The sequence below is a fragment of the Hipposideros armiger genome, unplaced genomic scaffold (genome assembly GCF_001890085.2).
Source record: "Hipposideros armiger isolate ML-2016 unplaced genomic scaffold, ASM189008v1 scaffold_126, whole genome shotgun sequence".
Taxonomy (NCBI): Eukaryota; Metazoa; Chordata; class Mammalia; order Chiroptera; family Hipposideridae; genus Hipposideros; species Hipposideros armiger.
In genome coordinates this window covers 48,223-67,694 of record NW_017731476.1, presented here as the reverse complement: position 1 = coordinate 67,694, position 19,472 = coordinate 48,223, and the positions used below count along the sequence as shown (strand labels likewise).

At 53.8% G+C, this 19,472-nt stretch overlaps 1 protein-coding gene across 4 annotated transcripts; it reads left to right on the top strand.

The window, feature by feature from the left end:
• Nucleotides 1-510: 510 nt before the first annotated feature.
• SEZ6L2 (seizure related 6 homolog like 2) lies at nt 511-18,743 on the top strand. Of its 4 annotated transcripts, XM_019648843.1 has the most exons (18): nt 512-1,134; nt 2,077-2,208; nt 2,888-3,187; nt 3,551-3,684; nt 3,965-4,166; nt 8,420-8,605; nt 9,236-9,404; nt 10,028-10,191; nt 12,442-12,642; nt 13,093-13,231; nt 13,988-14,184; nt 14,299-14,493; nt 16,212-16,403; nt 16,487-16,678; nt 17,199-17,237; nt 17,361-17,478; nt 17,611-17,707; nt 18,176-18,743. In XM_019648843.1, the coding sequence occupies exons 1-18, from the start codon at nt 1,056-1,058 to the stop codon at nt 18,203-18,205; spliced, it is 2,766 nt and encodes a 921-aa protein (XP_019504388.1). In that variant the 5' UTR covers nt 512-1,055; the 3' UTR covers nt 18,206-18,743. The 4 variants fall into 4 exon arrangements, with proteins under 4 accessions (XP_019504391.1, XP_019504388.1, XP_019504390.1 ...); XM_019648846.1 differs by lacking the exon at nt 16,487-16,678 and having other exon boundaries at nt 511-1,134; XM_019648845.1 differs by lacking the exon at nt 2,077-2,208.
• The last annotated feature ends 729 nt before the right edge of the window (nt 18,744-19,472 follow it).

Below are 19,472 nucleotides of genomic sequence, written 5' to 3'. Positions count from 1 at the left end.
AAGGGCTCTCCAGAGGCGTTGTGAAAAGAGGCCAGGAGGAAAAAAATCAAAGTTGAAATCCCCTGACAGCTGGCCGGGCTCATGTTATATGTAACAGTGGGGGGAGGTCTCCCCTCTCCAGATCTCAGCCTGTCACCCTCTAAGCTTCTCACAAACGTGGAAACTTGCTTTCTCCTAGAGGAGGGGACACATGAGCCTCTGTAAAAAGGAAATGGAAGACCCGTGGGGGGGGTCGGGCCATGGGCAGGGGGCATTTTGGGGGGCTAAGCAGGCGCCAGCCCAGCTGTGCCGCCCCTCGGCCTTCTGGGAAGGGGAGATTCAGATTTCAGATGTTGCTGGAATGGCAGAGAGAGGCGGGTGTAATTACTGCTGGGACCGGAGTTTCCTTTGCCTCCCCTAGGGGCCGCGGGAGTGAGGATTACGGTACTGGCTCATATAGTCCCTCCTTCCTCCCGCCACCCCCCCTGCTCGCCCCCAAATAAATCGCAGGCCCCTCCCTTCGCCCGTCCCCAGGATCTGACGTGAGCTCGACACCTTTCTCAGCTTCTCCCTCCTGCAGCTCCAGTGCCCGAGCTTCGGCTCTCTAGGTTCCGCAACCCTCTCCCCTCCCTGCCAAGCTCTGCTGGAGCCCAGTAGGGATCTTCCCGATCCTCGACCCCACCCCAGGCCCCCGGAAGCTGTCGTACCTTTCCCCAGCTGGATCCCAGCTTAGGATCCAGTTAGCCCGGGGGACCCAGGCGCCCGAGCAAAAGGGTAACCCAGGCGATCCGACCCCTTCGGCCCTCCCGGCTCCACCCCCTGCAGCCGGAGCCGCGCCCCCTCTCCCACAGACCCCGGAGCAGAGAACAGAGGAGATTGGGCAAAGAGGGGTGGGCTCCAGGCGACCCCAAGCCCAATTCCGCCCCTCTATCCCAAGGGATAGAGAAATTGTCTTCCTTGCTAACTGCTAGCAGGAAAATAATAACAATAAAGGGAAAAAGAGAACGAGAGGGAGGAAAGGTGACAGCTAGATTATTTAAGAGAGGCACAGAGAAGAGAAATCGGTGTGAGTCGTCATGGGGGCTCCCAGGGCCCAGCACCCGCCGCCTCCCCAGCTGCTGTTTCTAATTCTGCTGAGCTGCCCCTGGATTCAGGGTAAGAACACGGGAGCGTGGGGGTGGGCCCAATGAAGGCCCTCAGCGGGGTCCTTTACCCTCCTTTCTCCGAACATCCTGGGCCTTCCCAGCTCTTGGGGGAGGGGAGGGACACAGCTGATGGGGAAGGGGCAAGGCAGGATATTCTAGCTTGCACTTGGAGCCCCTAACCCCCAATATAGAGGAGGTGGGGAAATGAGTGAGGGGAGCTTTTAGCAATGTCTCAGGGGTTAAATCAAAGGAGGGCTGGGGAAGTTGGGGGGATTTCTGTGGAGGCGGCAGAAGCACGCAGAGTACCTGGGTAGGAGATGGAGGTGTTGGGAGAGACGCCAGGCACTGGCACACACAAATGTTCTTGGATGTGTGGACAAAGACAGATGAACAGAGGCCCTGCTCAGAGACCAGAGATTCAGTCCCCCCACTCTGACCCCCAGCCAGCCTCCAGGGAGAGACTGCAGAGAAAGAGAAAGAGAAAGAGAGAGAGAGAGAGAGAGAGAGAGAGAGAGAGAGAGAGAGAGAGAGAGAACCCTACACTGCAGAAACAAATCCTGAGAGGAAGCTGGGCACTGCAGAAGTAAGGGCTGGGAGGTGTTGTCAGACCCCCCACAGAGACCAGGGTTGTGAGGAGAACACCCCAGAGAGGAGAATGAAGAAAGAGCCGTTGCCCCTTGTCCACGGTGCTGGCGCTGTCCAGGGTTCATGAGAACCAAGGAGCTCACTGAAGGCTCACACAGCCTGGGGGGAAAGGGAGAGAGGAAGGTGTAGGAGTGTGAGGGGCAGCTGGGAGCCCCTCCCCGAATCTTGGCTCTCAGCCCAGCCTGAGACCCTCTGGGCTCCTGTAGGCCCAGCTGACTGAGGAGGACGGAAGAGCTCTGGAAAAGATCTTTCTGGAGAAGCTAGGAGTGTGGGGCAATGGAAGGGCTCACACAACTTCATCTCTTAGGTCTGCCCCTGAAAGAGGAGGAGGCCCTCCCTGAGCCTGGAAGTGAGACCCCAACGGTAGCCTCAGAGGCCTTGGCTGAGCTGCTGCGTGGGACGCTGCTGAGGAAGGGCCCAGAGATGGGCTACCTGCCGGGTGAGGCTCCTAGAGTGGCCGGAGTGACATAGAGGCAGAGGGAGAGACATTAAGTCAGGGAGATGGGAGCCAGGCCAGTGAAATTCAGAGGGAGACACAGAGAGATGGTTCGAGATAGTCATAACTGGGCATAGACGGAGAAATAGAGATAGAATGACCAAGAGACAGAGTCAGACAGAAAAACAATCAGATAGAAAGACAGATGGAAACTCAGAGAACCAGAATCAGAAAAATAGTAGGAGAGAAACACAAAAAGAAGAGAAATACAGAGACTAGTAGTAGATCTAGAATCATAAAATTAGAGTGCTAAGAATACTAATCAGAGAAATAGGAAGAGCTCCAGAGACAGCAAAACAGAAGAGAGAGAGAAAAGGGTAACCAGGAGAGGAGTCAAATCTAAATGGGGAGAGGCTCAAGGAGACTGTCAGAGTGAAAGGACCTGGGTCTAGAGGTGGGGCGAGGGAGGGGGAAGAGAGGAGGGGAGGGGGTGTCAGGCTGTGGAAGCCTTAGGCAGACATGGGGAGTTTGGGTGAGGACGGTAGAGGTGGGAGACCTGCCCCTTGTGGGGGAGGTCTTTTGGGTTCAGTGGGGGAGCCCCCAGTTTGCCTCAGCCCTGCTCCCCACCCAAACCCCACCAATTTGCTCCTCCTGTACCCTGATTTCCCTTGCACTGTCCCAGGATCCGATCCAGACCCCACACTAGCCACCCCTCCAGCCGGCCAGACTCTCGCAGTGCTCACCCTGCCACGGGCCACTGAGCCAGGGACAGGGCCTCTGACAACAGCGGTAACCCCTAAGGCCGGTAGAGGGGCAGGACCCACCGCGCCAGAGCTGCTGACCCCGCCCCCAGGAACTACGGCCCCACCCCTTCCCGGCCCTGCCTCCCCAGGCCCGCCCCTCGGGCCTGAGGGAGGAGAGGAGGAGACCACCACCACCATCATTACCACGACCACTGTCACCACTACCGTGACCAGCCCAGGTGAGGCGATTGAAAGGGGATGGGGTCGTGTCCAAGAGGACAGATGTGGGAGGGGAGGAAGATATGGATGGCAGAGAGGCTGCAGGGAAGGTGAGAAAGAAGGGGTCTGGGTACTGATGGGAGAGGAGCTTTTGCTTAATAATAAAGGCTAGCATTTGTATTCCCTTACTACGTACCCTTCCATTTGTCTCATCCACGTTAAAGTTGGCGAAGGGAGTTTGGGGCACAGGGAGAAGAGGGAGCAGTGGATAAAGATGGTGAGGGGTGATGGGAAGAAGACAGATGAGGGACCCCCAGAGTTGCTTGGCTGAGAGGGCAAGAACCCAGGGGTTAACTAAACCCCAGCCACGTATCGCTGTCTAGTTCTGTGTAACAACAACATCTCCGAGGGCGAAGGGCATGTGGAGTCTCCAGATTTGGGGAGCAGCCGCACCCCAGGACCCATGGACTGCACGTACAGCATCCATGTCTACCCTGGCTACGGCATTGAGATCCAGGTAAGGGGACTTACACGTATGATTGTGAGACCTTCAAGCCTGTTCCTCTGGGCCCTGGGGATACACAGGTTGGACCCAGGAGCCAGAGAACCTGTTTTCTAACCTAAACGGGCCTGCTTCCCAATGTCTGCAAAGACTCCCCTGGAGTTCTACAGCTTGGCCAATGTCACCATGGTGTTTGGGCTGCCACATACAGGCCAAAGGAAGATATGGGGCGGGGAGTTTGGGGGTCACCCCCTTGGTTGACTTGCCCTGGCGGGTCTGGGTCTGGTTTCTTTAGGTGCAAATGCTGAACTTGTCTCAGGAAGAGGAACTCCTGGTGCTGGCTGGTGGGGGGTCCCCAGGCCTGGTCCCCCAACTCCTGGCCAACTCTTCTATGCTGGGAGAAGGACAGGTCCTTCGGAGTCCAACCAACCGGCTGCTCCTGCACTTCCAGAGCCCACGGGTCCCCAGGAGTGGTGGCTTCCGAATCCACTATCAGGGTGAGGAGTCTGGGGTGCTGGTGGGAGGGCAGGGGCCACACTGGCACAGGGGACATCTCCAGGAGCCTTTTTAGCACAGGGCGATGGTGAGGGGCTTATTCTCCTGACAAGGACCCTGGGGACAGACCCTCCTCAGAGGAGAACTGTACACACTTATTTCACATGCTCGCAGACCTGCGTCTGGGTGGCACACCTTCAAGGTCACTCAACAAATGTTTATCGAGTGCCCCCTTCATACTGGCCCTCTGTTAGCTGTGGGGAGAGGGATGAACAAGCCACATGTAAACTTGATTTCAAGGAACTCAGAATCGAGGTTTGGAGACAGACAAGGAATCAGGATCATTATAATTCAGTGAGTTAAGGACCAATATCCTTACGATGGAGGAACTACACGCAAGAGCAGCAAGTCTCAAAGGGACCTAAATTTTTCCTCAGGAATATAGAGACAACTTCTTGGAGGAGGTGATGACTAAGCTGGGACCTACAAGATGAGTTAGTTAGGGGGAGGGTGGGAGGGAGAGCAAGAGGAAAGCAGATGTCTATGGATGAAAAAGCACATTCTAAGACCCAGAGAGGAGAAACAATGTGACCCCCCCCACACCCCACTCCTTAAGGAGTTGAAGTAATTCAGCATGGAAGATAGAATTGTCCTAGCTGTGTGACCTGGGACAAGTTACTTAACCTATCTGTGCTTCATTGTCTCATCTGAAAAATGGAGATTCTAATACATACCTCGTGGTATTATTAGGAGGATCAAATGAGTTAATACATATCAAATGCTTAAAATAGCGTCTGGTACACAGTGAGAGCTCAAAAATATCAGTCACTGCTATGACAGTAAGAGCACAGAAAAGGGTAGAGGGGAGAGTGGCTAAGAGACCAGACCAGGAGGTAGGTTGGACTCAGATTGAAGGGCCTTATCAGCTTCAGTAATGAGTTCAGATTCCTTTTTCCTGCAGGGGCGGGAGGTGCATTTTGAAATTTTTTTAAGCCAGATAGTGATGGCCTCAGATTTGTGACCTAGAAAGATCCTGCTAACTTCGGGATGCAGAGAGCAGGTGTATCTGTGCACGACTGCATGCAGGAGCTTGCTTACACACACACATACACACACACACACACACACACACACACACACACACACACGTGTGCATCCACAGCTGCCTGTGATGTGGGGAACCTTCCCACAGTGCGAGTATGTTCTAGCATACACATGTGTGCATGAGGCAAGGGACCCAGCCCCTGTTCCCTTCTGGACACTGCTGCCTCTCCAAAATGCCTCCTATGCACCTCAGAAACACAAAGGGAACTGTGTGAGCCAATCAATGTCCCTTCACATCATCTCCTGGCCTCGCCTGCCCTACTGTGTGAGCTCTGCTGACCCCAGATCCCTTACCCAGGATGCACACACACTCTCCACCCTCCCTGAGGCTTCTGCTTAGAACCTGCCCCCAGGGACTCACAAGTACCAGGAGGAAGTGCCCAGCACCAGGCATATTTGTGGGGAGCCCAGGGCCTGGTTGTTGGAGCAAGGACATGCCTTGAGGGCTCAGGGCAGAGGGCTGAACCTCAGACATTACTCCCTGCTGCCTCCTTCCCGAAGCCACTTCCCTAGGGTATTGAAAATAGGACTCTAGGATAAGTAGAACATTTGGGGGAGCAGGGCTCTTGCATAAATCGGCCTCCATTACCTGCCTCAGTCTTCCCTGCTTTGCAGCTTCTCCAGGTACCTTTGGGACTGAAGCCCTGTTTAAACCTTTCCCCATCTGCCCGAGCTGAGGCCCCTGGTCCAGAGTGGCCTCATTAGCATCTCTAAAAAGGCAAAGGTTGCATTCCTTCTCACCCCAAATCCAGCCACTGTTGTTTCATTTGCTTCTCACAGCAATCCTGGGGGTGGGTTCTCAGCTCTGTCTCTGAGAGGAAGAAAAAGACTCAAAGGTTCTGTGGATGCTCAGTTACCTGCAAATTCCCTGCAGAGTCAGAAGTCAGACCCCCAGACCCTGAATCCCAGTCATTCATTCCCTGAGACTCGGGTGGGTGAACATGTTCGGAGCACTTTCTATGTGCCAGGTGTTTTGCCAGTCCTCAGTGAAAAGGGTTCCTATTGCCATTTCCAAGTGAGGGGCCCTAGAGGTGACGTCACCTGCTCAAGGTCATACAGCTCCTAAGTCATACAGCTACTAAGCTAGAACTGGAACTCAGTTCTGCCTGTCTCCAAGTCCAGTCCTCTTTGCACAGTTCTTCCCTGCCTCTTGGCTACATCCATCGATCAGCTAGGCGAGGCTTTTAGGAGACAAAATGAACAAGGCCTGATTCAGTGTCATAACGGCAATAGACACTAGTTAATGCAATGATACAATTATGTGCGGGATTGTGTAGAGACAAGAGGGCAGCTGACTCTATTGGAGAGGGGAGGGGTCAGGAGGACTTCCTGAAAGAGGTGGCCCTTAAGTTGCTCCTTGAAAGATGAGAAAGCAGGAGACTGCAGTGTAGGTGGGGGAAATGGTGTGAAAAAAACATGGAGGTAAGACCCTAAGGAGCCACAAAACTACATTGTGTAGGTTGCCTGGGTCACAGGTGCTGAGACCTAGAGCTGGCTAGGCTGGGCAGGACCCAGCAGTGGGGCTCCAATATCACTCTAAAGCATTCAGACTTGATTCTGCTTGTCATAGAGAGGCATCCCAGAGGCTAACATGTATTCAAATCACTGTATTCTAGAAGGTTGTTTTTATGTATCAGTAGATGGTGGACCCAAAGAGCAAAGCCTGAGGGGTCTTTTCATCTCTGTGTCCTCTCTGCCAAGGAAATGCTTGTTGAATCTGAATATAGGGAGAGACCAAATCTCTTACAAAATCACTCAGGTCTAAGAGTCAGAGGAAGCAAAGGCCCAGGTGAGCTCTTATCTCCCACACCCTCTGCTAACTGTAGCCTGCCCCTCCTACCAGACCCAGCTTTGATGTACTTCCTGCTGGAAGCCCCACTTGATGAAACACACATAGAACTCCATCAAGATCGAGTCCAGAGTCCATCATTTACCACCTAATCACTTCCTAGTTATTTCTTTTATTCCCTAGGATGCCACAAGAATTTCAGGAGGCTTTCGAAAAAGAATTCAAACAATAAAATTAAATATTGAGCTGTCAGAAAAGTCATGACGTATTTTTTCTGTTTTTTTTTTTTGTTGCAAAAATGCATCATGACTTTTCCAACAACCCAAGAGAATAAGTAAGAAAAAAAATTAGTGGGCGGGGAGCAGCCGGTTAGCTCAGTTGGTTAGATCACGATGCTCATAACACCAAGGCTGCTGGTTCGATCCCCACATCGGCCACTGAGTTGCGCCTTCCACAACTAGATTGAAACAACTACTTGACTTGGAGCTGATGGGTCCTGGAAAAACACGCTGTTCCCCAATAAAATTTAAAAAAAAACTAATTTAAAAAATTGGTACCAGATGACGTTCATTAAAGTTGAAAAAAAAAACAGAATATGAATGGATGAGGCTTTATTGCTAAGGGATGAGCCTTCTTCCATCTGGTTCCGAGCTTCCCAGCAGCCAGTGCAGAGAGAGAGAGAGAGAGATGACACCATTCTCACAGCAAGAAAAAAGGAAACAGTCCCTGCGGAAAAGCAACGCTTTCCCTCACTCTTCACAATCACTGGGGGATTCATTTGGGGAGGACCGAGTATTCAAGTGTTTAAGGGCAAAATAGTGAAAGTTGCGGAAGAAGTTTTAGTTGGTTCCTGTGGATGGAAGCTGCGGGTACAAAACCTCCAGTGTTTGTAGCAGGGAGGAAATGCTCCGAGGTACTTACTGACCCGGAGCCTCCTTTTCTGCATCAGGAAAATAGGTCAGTCTTTCTCTGACTGCCTCAAAAATACCGTGCGCATTCACTTCGGAAGCCGAGCAAGCTCATAAACAAATACTACATGTTATGATTAGAGCTTGGTGGAGTTCAGAGTGGTCAATTGATTTGCCTGAAGTCACACAGCAAATGAGTGCTAAGGTCCAGAATTTCTTTGAGTCTCGAGTACCTTATCTACAAAATGGGGGCCAAGATGGGTAGATTACAAAGATTAGGGGAGATAAGGGAGGTTGAAGTCACCTCTTCATGAGACAATGTGCCCTGGACTCCCGTATGGAGCTGGTTTGTGCCCTAGAGGATACTGGGAAGAGAGGAGGAAGTGCTGGGGGGCTGGTGAGAGAGAGTGGCGTAGAAAGTGAGCCCTCCTTCTCCATGCTTTCCCTGTTCCAGCCTATCTGCTAAGCTGTGGCTTCCCTCCCCGGCCGGCCCATGGGGATGTGAGCGTGACAGACCTGCACCCTGGGGGCACTGCCACCTTCCACTGTGACTCAGGCTACCAGCTGCAGGGCGAAGAGACCCTCATCTGCCTCAATGGCACCCGGCCAGCCTGGAGCAGTGAACCCCCCAGCTGTTTGGGTGAGTCTCCTGCCATGATAGGTGAGGGCTTCTGTCCTGAGACCCTCACCCGAAGGGTCTTATCTTGGGACAGAAGGGTCCTATCTTGGGGGGGTCTCCATCTTTGGGGAATACACATCTTGAAGGGGTTTCTACCCTGAAGAGTTGCTATCCTGGGGTCTCCATCTGGAGCTCTTTACACTGAGGGTCTCTATCCTTGGGGTCTCCATTGTTGGGGGGTTTCCATCGGGGATGTCCCATCTGGAAGGTTTCTATTTTGGGGGTCACCATTCTGGAGGTCCCTCCTTTTGGAGACTCCCCATCCTAGAGGAAGCTATTTTGGGGGTCTGTATCTGGAGGGTCTCTGTCCTGGAGAATCTTCATCCTGGGGTCTCAACTTGAAGATTTTCCACCTGAGTGCTTCAATTAGGGGATTCCTCACAAATCCCCATCCCAGGGTGTCCACCCTGGGGTTTTTCTATTCCACATCTGGGTCGCTACCTTGGGGGGTGGCCTAGAAAGGGTCCTGTCCTCTGGGGTGAGCCTTGGGGGCAGAGGCCATCCAGAGGCCAGGTCCCAGGAAAAGTGTGGATGCGACAGCTCTGAATTTGGAAGACAAGTCACCCCAATCTGCCCCTTCTCTGCCCACAGCTTCCTGTGGTGGCACCATCCACAACGCCACACTGGGCCGCATTGTGTCCCCTGAGCCTGGGGGAGCTGCAGGGCCCAACCTCACCTGCCGTTGGGTCATTGAGGCAGCTGAGGGACGCCGGCTGCACCTGCACTTTGAGAGGGTCTCCCTGGATGAGGACAATGACCGGTGAGGGTCTAGGCCTTGGGTCAGAGGTCCCCACTTCTGGGAAATAGAGAGGCTGCAGTGGGGAGTCGGACAGACCCGGGGTGGGTCCCAGTTGGGATCTGTCAAACACGGGTTAGTCCTTCCCCTTTCCTAGGCAGCATAGCTGTGCAAATTTAGATGAATCGCTTAATCTTTCTGTACCTCAGTTTCCTCATCTGGAGAATGGAGATAATAGTGCCTCCCTCTCAAGGTTTCTGTGAGAATAAATGCAGTAAGATCTATAAAGTTCTAGCATGGTGCCAAAAATGCAATCAGCTCTATGAATGTGTTTGCCATGTCATTGTCATTATTATCATCCTTTATCTAACAGAGTGTCATCTCCGCTCTGCTAGCAGCGGCTGTGTGATGTTGGGCAGCTTAATGGATCTTTCTGTGCCTCAATGTCCTCATCTAAACAATGAGAGATAATAATAGTATCTGACTCATGGGTTCTTGGGAGAATTAAACAAGATAAAATGTATAAAGGCTTAAAAAACTACATGTTTGAAAATTATTGCTATGAAGAGAAGTTAGAGGAGCAGACAAGAGGTGAGGCACCTTCTGAGGGGAAACTGAGCTCCCGGCCCCCCTTCTGTCCCTCCCAGGCTGATGGTGCGTTCAGGGGGCAGTCCTCTGTCCCCAGTGATCTACGACTCTGACATGGATGATGTCCCAGAGCGAGGCCTCATCAGTGACGCCCAGTCCCTCTATGTGGAACTTCTTTCAGAGACACCTGCCAATCCCCTGCTGCTTAGCCTCCAGTTTGAAGGTAACTGCCCTCCCTCTTGGGCCCCAGCTTCTTCTCCTTTCTGGATGCCCAGGTGGGGTCACAAGCACATACTCTGTCCCTGCTCATCTCCGTGTTTGGAGCCCTGAACCCCAACTTACCTCCCCACCCCTTCATAGGGACTCCCTTCCAATTCCCTGAGGTGGCCTTTTCTATCAAAGCGTCATGTATGGCTGGATCCAGGTACACAGCCAAGGGGCCACTTACCTTAATCTCTCAGTTCTTTCCTCTGTGTTATCTTCATTCTCATGCAATCTCAGTCAGTGGTGGACCTAGCCATTCAGATTGACATACCATCCACTTAGTAACTCCATCAGAAAGAGAGACAGCAGACCACTTTCCTAAAAGCTTCGGCTAAAATGCCAGGAAATGTTCTCATCGCCCTGGGTTAGGTCATGTGCCTGTGCCTGCGCCAATCACTGGAGCGAGGGGCAGGTGGTGGTATGTTGGGCAGGTCCATCCCTAGTTGACCCCACCTGAACCCCACCTGGGCTAGAAGTGGAGGAGCTGTATGTGCCAAAATGAATATAGTATTACTCTTATCTGCCAGAAGAAGGGGGATTGGATGATGATGGACAGACAGGTAGAAACAAGGAAGTCAGTGATCCTGGAAGAAGAGGCATTTGAGCTGGGCCTTACAGCACAGAGAGAATTTTAAAAGAGGGAGATTAAGAATTAGCATTTCAGGGCTGGCCGAGTGGCGCATTGGTTAAGGGTTGGCTTGGGAGTGTGAGCTCTGAGCAGCAGGGCCCCGGTTCGGATCCCACATGAGGGCCAGTGATGCTGCGCCCTCTACAGCTAAGATGGTGAACAACAGCTCAACCTGGAGCTGGGCTGCCATGAGTCGACGGCGACAGCATAGGCTGCAGCGGGGCTGCAGTGGGCGGCTGTGAGCTACCATGAGTGTCTGGCAGCCAGCATGAGCAGCCAGCAGACAGTGAGAGCTGCCGTGAGCTGTGCTGAGCAGCCGGCCAATGGCCGGCGACAGAGTACCTCACCCGGGAAGAGCACAATGATAATACCAACATGGGCCAGTGAAGCGATGTCCTCCACAACTAGACTGAAGAACAAAAAGGATAGCAACTTATCTGTCCCCCTTCCCCTATTCTCCAACACTGTTCCCCTCCCCCAATTCCCCAGTAAAAAGTCTTAAAAAAAAAAAAGAATTAGCATTTTAGGCAAAAGGAACAATATGAGCAATGATAAACAGGTAGAGAAAAGCTCGCTATGTTTGGGAAACAGAATTTCAGTGTGGCTAGAGCAGAGGAGATGTGCAAACAGTAGCAGAAAAGAGACAGACAGTGAAATGCTCACATGGGAGGGGTTAGTTCCTGGTAAGAATCAAGGGAGAAATGGAATTGGCACTGGGCCCTGATGGACATGTAGGATTTGGACATGACACCTTATTAGGCTAAGTAACAGTGAAAGAGACAGTGGATCTGAGAAATAAATTGCATGTCAGATGCTGAGAGTGCGAAGAGAATTCCAAGGTTTAGGGTCTGCCTCCATAGCTGTGGGCCACTGGTGCTCCATGAACTTCAGATTCCTCTTGTATCACAGGAACCTGAGCCTACCTCACAGGTAGTTTTGCAGCTAAGGTAGGATCAGGTGGGCACAAACAAAAATGCTCCACAAATGTTCAATTTGGGCAACGTAGCCCAAAGTCAAACCCCAGTAGCTTTTGTGTTAGGTGCACTTTTGGATTCGAGCCACAGCCTAGATAATCAGGGGTTATTAGAACCCAGCTATTATTTTTGAGGAGAAAACAAACCTACACAAGCCAGTTCTCCAAAGGCACCTCCTCTTACCTCCCCCTGCCCCCCCTCCCCGACTCCTTTGCAGGTTCCAGGGCCAAGTATTTCTGGGTGGGAATCAAGCATTCTGGGTTTGAGATGTGGGTCTGCCCCCGCCCTACTGTGTGACATTGAGCAAGTGGCTTTTTGTCTGTGGACCTCAGTTGTCTCAGCTGTAGAATGGTGGCTGGGATTTGACTACCCTAGGTGTTTCCCTCCAGAGGTCAGGGAGGTAACATAAATGTGTGAATGAGGAGTGTTAGGGTTATGGGGAAACTGGACTGTGAAAGTGAAGTCCAAGGGCATTCAATTTTAAACAGCTCACTGCGTAGCCAAACAACACTTGAATTCAGCCCAACCCCCACCCCCACCCCCACCCTGGTTTGTGACCCCTCAGGCCTGTCCTAATGCTTCATGTCTGTGACTGACTCCTCTGTAGCCTTCGAGGAAGATCGCTGCTTTGCCCCCTTCCTGGCACATGGCAATGTCACCACCACAGACCCTGAGTACCACCCAGGGGCACTGGCTACCTTCTCGTGCCTCCCAGGATATGCCTTGGAGCCCCCTGGCCCTCCCAATGCCATCGAATGTGTGGATCCCACAGAACCCCACTGGAATGACACAGAACCTGCCTGCAAGGGTGAGCCCTCTGTATTCCCACCAAGTCCTTTGGTATCCAGACTAGCCTGAGTTGGGAATCCTAGGAAGGTCCTTCGAGAAGGAGACCTGCGTATCCAAACCTAATGAACCCAGGCCTTGGGTAAATCCCTGTCCCTTTCAGAGAGTCTGTTTCCTTAGTTAAATAATTGGTGGACTGGATACAGAATTCAAGGGTCACCACCCAACTGTCTCCAAGAGCTAGAAGTGGAGTTGGGCTAAGTCAGGGATTGGATGGGGAGTGGGCGGGGTTAATTCAGAGCAGGGTTGGGGATTGGGCACGGCAGGACGAGGTGTGGCAAGGGACTGGTGGGTCTCAGACCATAGTAAACCTGGGAGGGGTCTGGTGCAGACAGCTGGGAGTGGTGAGGATTGGTGAAATGGAGACTGCATGTCCACCTGCGTCCTGAATCCCATACCCCTTGTACCCCAGCCATGTGTGGAGGGGAGCTGTCAGAGCCCGCGGGTGTGGTCCTCTCACCGGACTGGCCCCAGAGCTACAACCCAGGCCAGGACTGCGTGTGGGGCCTACATGTCCAGGAAGAGAAGCGCATCTTGCTCCAAGTTGAGATGTACGTTTGGGTGCCGCAGAGGGTGCCATGGGTCTGGGTCCAGCAAAGTGTGAGACCATGACACACCAGCCTGCATTCTGAGCCTGCTTGGCTCACGCAGTCACACAAGATTCGGTGACTATCCAGTCTGATGAAAGAGGAGACCAAAGGCTCAGGATGGGGATGTCTGTTGTCAGGTGGACTTAGGTACAAATCACTTATTAGCCAGGCGGCCTGGGACAAGTAAGTGGGGTAATGCAGCCTTCCTCGGGGGCTATTGTGAAAAAGGGGGTCTATCCCCGTGTCACTCTGGCTGCTTCTGAGGGCACCTCTGGACCGTTTTCCAGAGACCTAAGCCCAAGCATCATCACCAGCACGTTAAGTGGGTGTGGGGTAATCCAGTGAGCTGATTTGGTATGAGGTGGTCACATGACTGGGCAGCACCAGAGATAGGCGTGGCCCAAAAGCAGGTCCTCAGCCGGGGCCTAGAGTTGGGCATGGCGGTAAATAAGCATGGTCTGTGATTGGTCAGTGCTGGCACTGTGTTAGGCTGTGCATCACCTGGTGATGGAGGAGGGCCCCGAGAGGGGTTGGGGATTGGGAAGCAGGAACTCCGAAGGGCCACAGAACTAGTGGAACCTGGAAAGACTAGCATGGGGTAGGGGGTTGTGGGGCGGGGCTGGAGACTAGGCAGGGTTAAGAATGAATGAATGGAGTTAGGGATTGGGCCGAACCGGATTGTGGCCCAGCCGCCATATCTGGTCCTACTCCCTGCAGCTTGAATGTGCGCGAAGGGGACATGTTGACCCTGTTTGATGGGGACGGTCCCAGCGCCCGCGTCCTGGCCCAGCTGCGAGGACCTCAACCGCGCCGCCGGCTCCTCTCAACTGGGCCCGACCTCACCCTGCAGTTCCAGGCACCGCCCGGACCCCCAAACCCGGGCCTTGGCCAGGGTTTCGTGTTGCACTTCAAAGGTACCGAGGTCTAGGGTCCCGAGTGGGGCAGGGGGCCGGCAGGCCAGAGATCCCAGGAGGAGGAAGGGCGCCCTGAGTCGAACAGCCTCCAAACTCGCCGTCTCTCCCCTGCAGAGGTCCCGAGGAACGACACGTGCCCCGAGCTGCCACCTCCGGAGTGGGGCTGGAGGACGGCTTCCCACGGGGACCTGATCCGGGGCACAGTGCTTACTTACCAGTGCGAGCCTGGCTACGAGCTGCTCGGCTCCGACATTCTCACCTGCCAATGGGACCTGTCCTGGAGCGCAGCGCCACCCGCCTGCCAAAAGAGTGAGTGGGGGGCCCAGTCCCAGTCCTCTCCTAGCTCCGCCTCTGCCCTTCTGGGTAGCGGCGCACCGCTTGGGCCGCGTCCACTCCCCTCTGCGCCCCGCCTGCGTCCCTTCTTGTCCCGCCCCTGGCCTGTCCTGGTTCCACCCCTTCGCTCTGGGTCCGCTTTGATCTTCCTCAGGCCCCGCCACCAGGCGGGGTTCCACTCCTTTACTCCTGGAAGCACCAAAACGGCCCCCTCTGGGCGTCACTCTCATCTTCGCCGGGCTGCGTCCTTCTCTCTGCTACTGTTTTGGGCTAGACCCATTTTCCTCTGGGTCCCTCCTCATTTCTTGGCCCCGACTCTGCCCCCTCTGAGTTCCACCCCTCCCGGCCCCGCCCCATCAATTCCTGGCCGCGCTCTTTCTGTTCTAGGTCCGCGCCAGTCTCTCAGTGCCCCACACTTGACATTACAGGGAGTCACTTTTGCTAGGGCCTGGGCAGTTATTGACGCCCATGCTGGGTTGGGGCTGGGGTTATGCGGAAGGACTGGGGACCCTCCCTTCGCTGTTGGAGCTCAGCCTGGGAGGGGGACAGATAGTTAAAACAACTCAGGATATGACAGAGTGGTAACTCAAGAAGGTACTTAACACCTCTGAGCCTTGGCTTCCTCCTCAGCGAAGTAGGAAGAGGGGTTGAGAGGAGCCAAGGAAAAGTTTTTCACACACTGCCTGGTGCGTGTGAACAGTAAGTGGTAGCTGCTATAAGTGTGAAGAAGGGCTGTGGGAAGAGGGGTGGGCTATTGTCCCAGGGAGGGGGCAAGAGATTTCACAGAGGCGATGGCATTTAGAAGAGATTTTATCTTTTAGAAGAGCAGAAAGGGGTGACATCTTGGCACTTTCTTCCAGTTTGGGAGAGCCTGTTACAAGGCTATGGGGTTGTAGGTCTCCCACTGGCACCTGGGGCAATGGTGGGGCTGGTGAGCATAGGTTTTGGGAAGCCAGGTTTGGGTCAGACACAAGGAAAACTTTCTTGTTGACACAGTTCCCCATCTCTGGGAGGAGTCATAGGGTGTCCAGTCTGGAACCCAGACAGGACAGGAAGGGATGGAGGCAGGGCCCAGAGGGAATAGGGTCTGGCCCAGGTGCCCCAGGCTCAGGAAGGAGCCTGCCCAAAGAGGCACCCTGAGCCTGAAGCTGGGACCCCAATCTCTGAACCTCAGCCCAGCCCTCTGAAGCTGTGACCTTGAGTGGTTCTAGCTCTGCCACTTTGTCTGAGTGACCATGGGCCCATTATTTGACTGGTTTGGGCCCCAAGGCAAATGACAGTGACACTGACCCCTTGGGATCATCAGGCTATATGATATCATGTTTGTAAAACATTTAGCAGGGTGCCTTGCACAAGTCTACCTACAAGAAATGGCTTTGCTTGTGACTTGAACTCCTGCAGGAGCTAGGCAGGCACTGTTAGTGAGCAGGATGGGCTGGGAATGACAGAATGTAGGGGAGCAGAGGGCCTGGGTCCCCCTAAAAGAGGGCAGCTGCTCTTCTGCTGGTAATCTGCCATGTAGGGCTGACACTACTGGGATGTGACCAATATGCTCTGGTATGCTGGTTAAGTATTTAAAATTTCACTGGAGGATGGGGCCCAGGGTGCCCCAATCACTCTGTCTTCCCAAAGAAGTCTGAAATATAAAATGCACTGAAATATAAAATGCCCTGACCTAGCCTGCCTGCCAACAGTCATGACTTGTGCCGACCCTGGTGAGATCACCAACGGGCACCGTACCACCTCGGATGCTGGCTTCCCTGTGGGCTCCCATGTCCAGTACCGCTGTCTGCCAGGGTACAGCCTTGAGGGGGCGGCCGTCCTTACCTGCTACAGCCGGGACACTGGCACGCCCAAGTGGAGCGACCGGGTCCCCAAGTGCGCCTGTGAGTCTGGGGACCCCTGGGAAGGGTGGCTGGGTGGCCTGCTCAGCAGCACAGGTGAAACATGACTGACACATCCCCTGCAGTAAAGTACGAGCCATGCCTGAACCCCGGGGTACCAGAGAATGGCTATCAGACGCTGTACAAGCATCATTACCAGGCGGGCGAATCTCTGCGCTTCTTCTGCTATGAGGGTTTTGAGCTCATCGGCGAGGTCACCATCACCTGTGTGCCCGGCCACCCCTCACAGTGGACCAGCCAACCCCCACTCTGCAAAGGTGCCTGGGCAGACAGGGCAGGAGGGGGCACAGCAGTGTCCAGGGAGTGACAGGGCTGAGGAAATCAGGTACCAAAGTTGAGAGCAATGGTAACCCTGCCAAGCTCCCCCTTCACCTCCTGTGGGCTCTAATCCTCATGGATCCATCAGGAAGTCCTTGGGAAGTTCAAGGGCATGGAATTACCCGAAGGGATGTAGTAGAATGGGCTTTGGTTTCAAAGTCCCTTGCCCTCTGGATAGGTGTCAGTTTCTCTATTTTTTGACAAATTCTAAAGACCTGATTGGTGTAGACTGCCTGGGATTAGGAACCCTGAACTTTTAGGGATCTGCAGGAGAAGAAAGAAGGTCCCGCCCGGACTCCTCCTCTCCAATCCCCACCCTGGGAAAGATAAGGTTTAGGTTGAGTGGAGGGCAGAGAGATCTAGGCTGTCCAGCCCAGCCCCACTGGGCTCCCGGCCCCCCACCCTGCCTCCTTCCCTCCCTGGCTCAGACCCCGTCCCCTCCCCCTCCTCTCCCTGCAGTGGCCTATGAGGAGCTCCAGGACAACCGAAAACTGGAAGGTCAGTGAGGACCCAGGTGGAGACCCAGGCCTGGCCGAGTCGGGAAGGCAAGGCAGAGGCTGGGGGCAGGAGGCCTGGCCCCTGAGCCCGGCTCCAGCTCACTGGCCTCTCCTCACCCCGCAGTGACCCAGACCACAGACCGGTCCCGGCAGCTGGAGGGTGGGAACCTGGCCTTGGCCATCCTGCTGCCCCTTGGCCTGGTCATTGTCCTCGGCAGTGGCGTTTACATATACTACACCAAGTGAGTGCCGCATGCTCGCATGCTCGTGTCCTTAGGAGCTGCTGGGATCTCCTGCCTCCAGGTGCAGAAGCCTGGGAGAGGGGGTTGGGGGCTCGCCTCCCGATAAGCCTCTCTCTGTCCTCCCGTTCCCAGGCTGCAGGGAAAATCCCTCTTCGGCTTTTCGGGCTCCCATTCCTACAGCCCCATCACCGTGGAGTCCGACTTCAGCAATCCACTATATGAAGCTGGGGTGAGCCCTCCCCTGCCCCTACAGTGCCACATCTCCTAGCTCCCCCAGGACTCCATCAGCTTCTCTCAGGGTCTCTGTAATCTCTGTCCCGGGAATTCCAAACTCAGTTGCCAACAAGGCCACATCAATGAACAAAGCAAGTCAGGCGTACAGTAGGGAACAGGGAGGACTGAGGTTCACTGGAGAATTTGTGCCACAGCGAGTCCGCAGTGGAAACAGGCCCAACTGCCAGATTGTTCAAGACAGTCCAGAAATTCAGATTTTCATGAAAATTTTAAGATACTGTAGGATGAACCAAACATAGGCATTGGCCAGATTTGGCCCCATTCCCACCCCTTGGCCCCCAAACCCCCAGTGATGTTCTTTTAAAAATCCAGGGGCTCTCCCCATCCTTGCGGCCGCTCCCATTTTGCTGCCTCCTCTACCCTCATCCCACTCCAGCAACTGACCCCATCTCTCCGTCTCCAGGATACACGGGAGTATGAAGTTTCCATCTGAACCCCAAGACTAAGGCTGCAGGACCCAAGAAGCCCCTCCCCTCCTCATTCTGGGCAGGGAGTACAGGACCTGGCCTCTGGCTCCTTTTCTCCCTGCTGTGTAAATAGTTTCCCCAGTCTTACAAGGGGGCTTGGATGGCCCTGGGGACCCTACAGTAAATAAACCAGCATCCTGCGGCCCAAAGCCTCCTGTTCTCAGTTGCCAAACAAAGGGCCCACCCCACCCCACCCTCCTGGCTTTTGGACTCTGGCAGGGGAACTCAGCTCCCCTGCAACTCCTGGGGGCCCTCCAGCCCAGGGTACCCCCACAAGGACTGCCCCGGAGAGCTCTGCTGTTCCCTTGGCCACGAAGGCTCTTCCCTTCCCAGATGCTCTGGCCCCAGGCCTAAGCCCTGGGCCTCAGAGGATCAGAAGGGAAGGAGGGGAGAGCTGGGACAAGACCCCTACCCGCTTCCTGCCATCTCCCCAACCTACAGTCTCTCCACTTTTGCTTCTGTATTTTTGTTTTTGAGCAATAAACAGAAAATCGCCATTTGTAACTGGGCTGGTGGGGTGTGGGAAGGTGGGTTAGATGGGGTAGGAGACGGTGGCAGTGGCCTCTCTGGAGACAGGGCTTGGGAAAGAGGAACAATTTGGGGGAAAAAGATGGAAATCTAAGAGTGGGCCCCCTGGGGGAAATGCCAAGGAGTCAAAAAGCCTGGCTTTATGGTCAGCTTCTGTGGAGCACCCACTGGGACAAGTCCCCTGTGGGCCTCAGGTCTCTCTCCACCAGGGCTTAACATTTCTAAGCTCTTCCAGCCGGGAGAGCGCCACCTCTCTGCCCTTACCATTTGGCAGGAGGCCAACAGCTCTCACTGTTTCATGACCAGTTTACCTAAAATTCAACCCCCTTTTGAGAATTTCTGTATCGATCCAATTGTACCATCTTCTCCACTCCCCGCCCCCCAATCTTTTTGGCATTTAAGCGTCTCTGCTGTTACAGGTCAACCAAGTATTAGTCATATTTGTAGCACTTCCTAAGCAATGAGCTTGTTTTGTATCCTGTGTCCTTTTCTAGTTTATCTACGTTTGAACATGATAAGGAATGTATAGCTTGTTTGTCTAAAGAGTTTTTTTCCTCAGTTGGTTAAGAGCTTGCTCAAGAGTTTGAGCTCTGAGCAACAGCGGTTCGATGCCAGCCAGAGCTGAGCAGCCGCTAAGCTACCAATAGGTAGCAGGATGGCTCAGCTAAAAAAAAAAAAAAAAAAAAAAAAGAGTTTTTTTCTCCA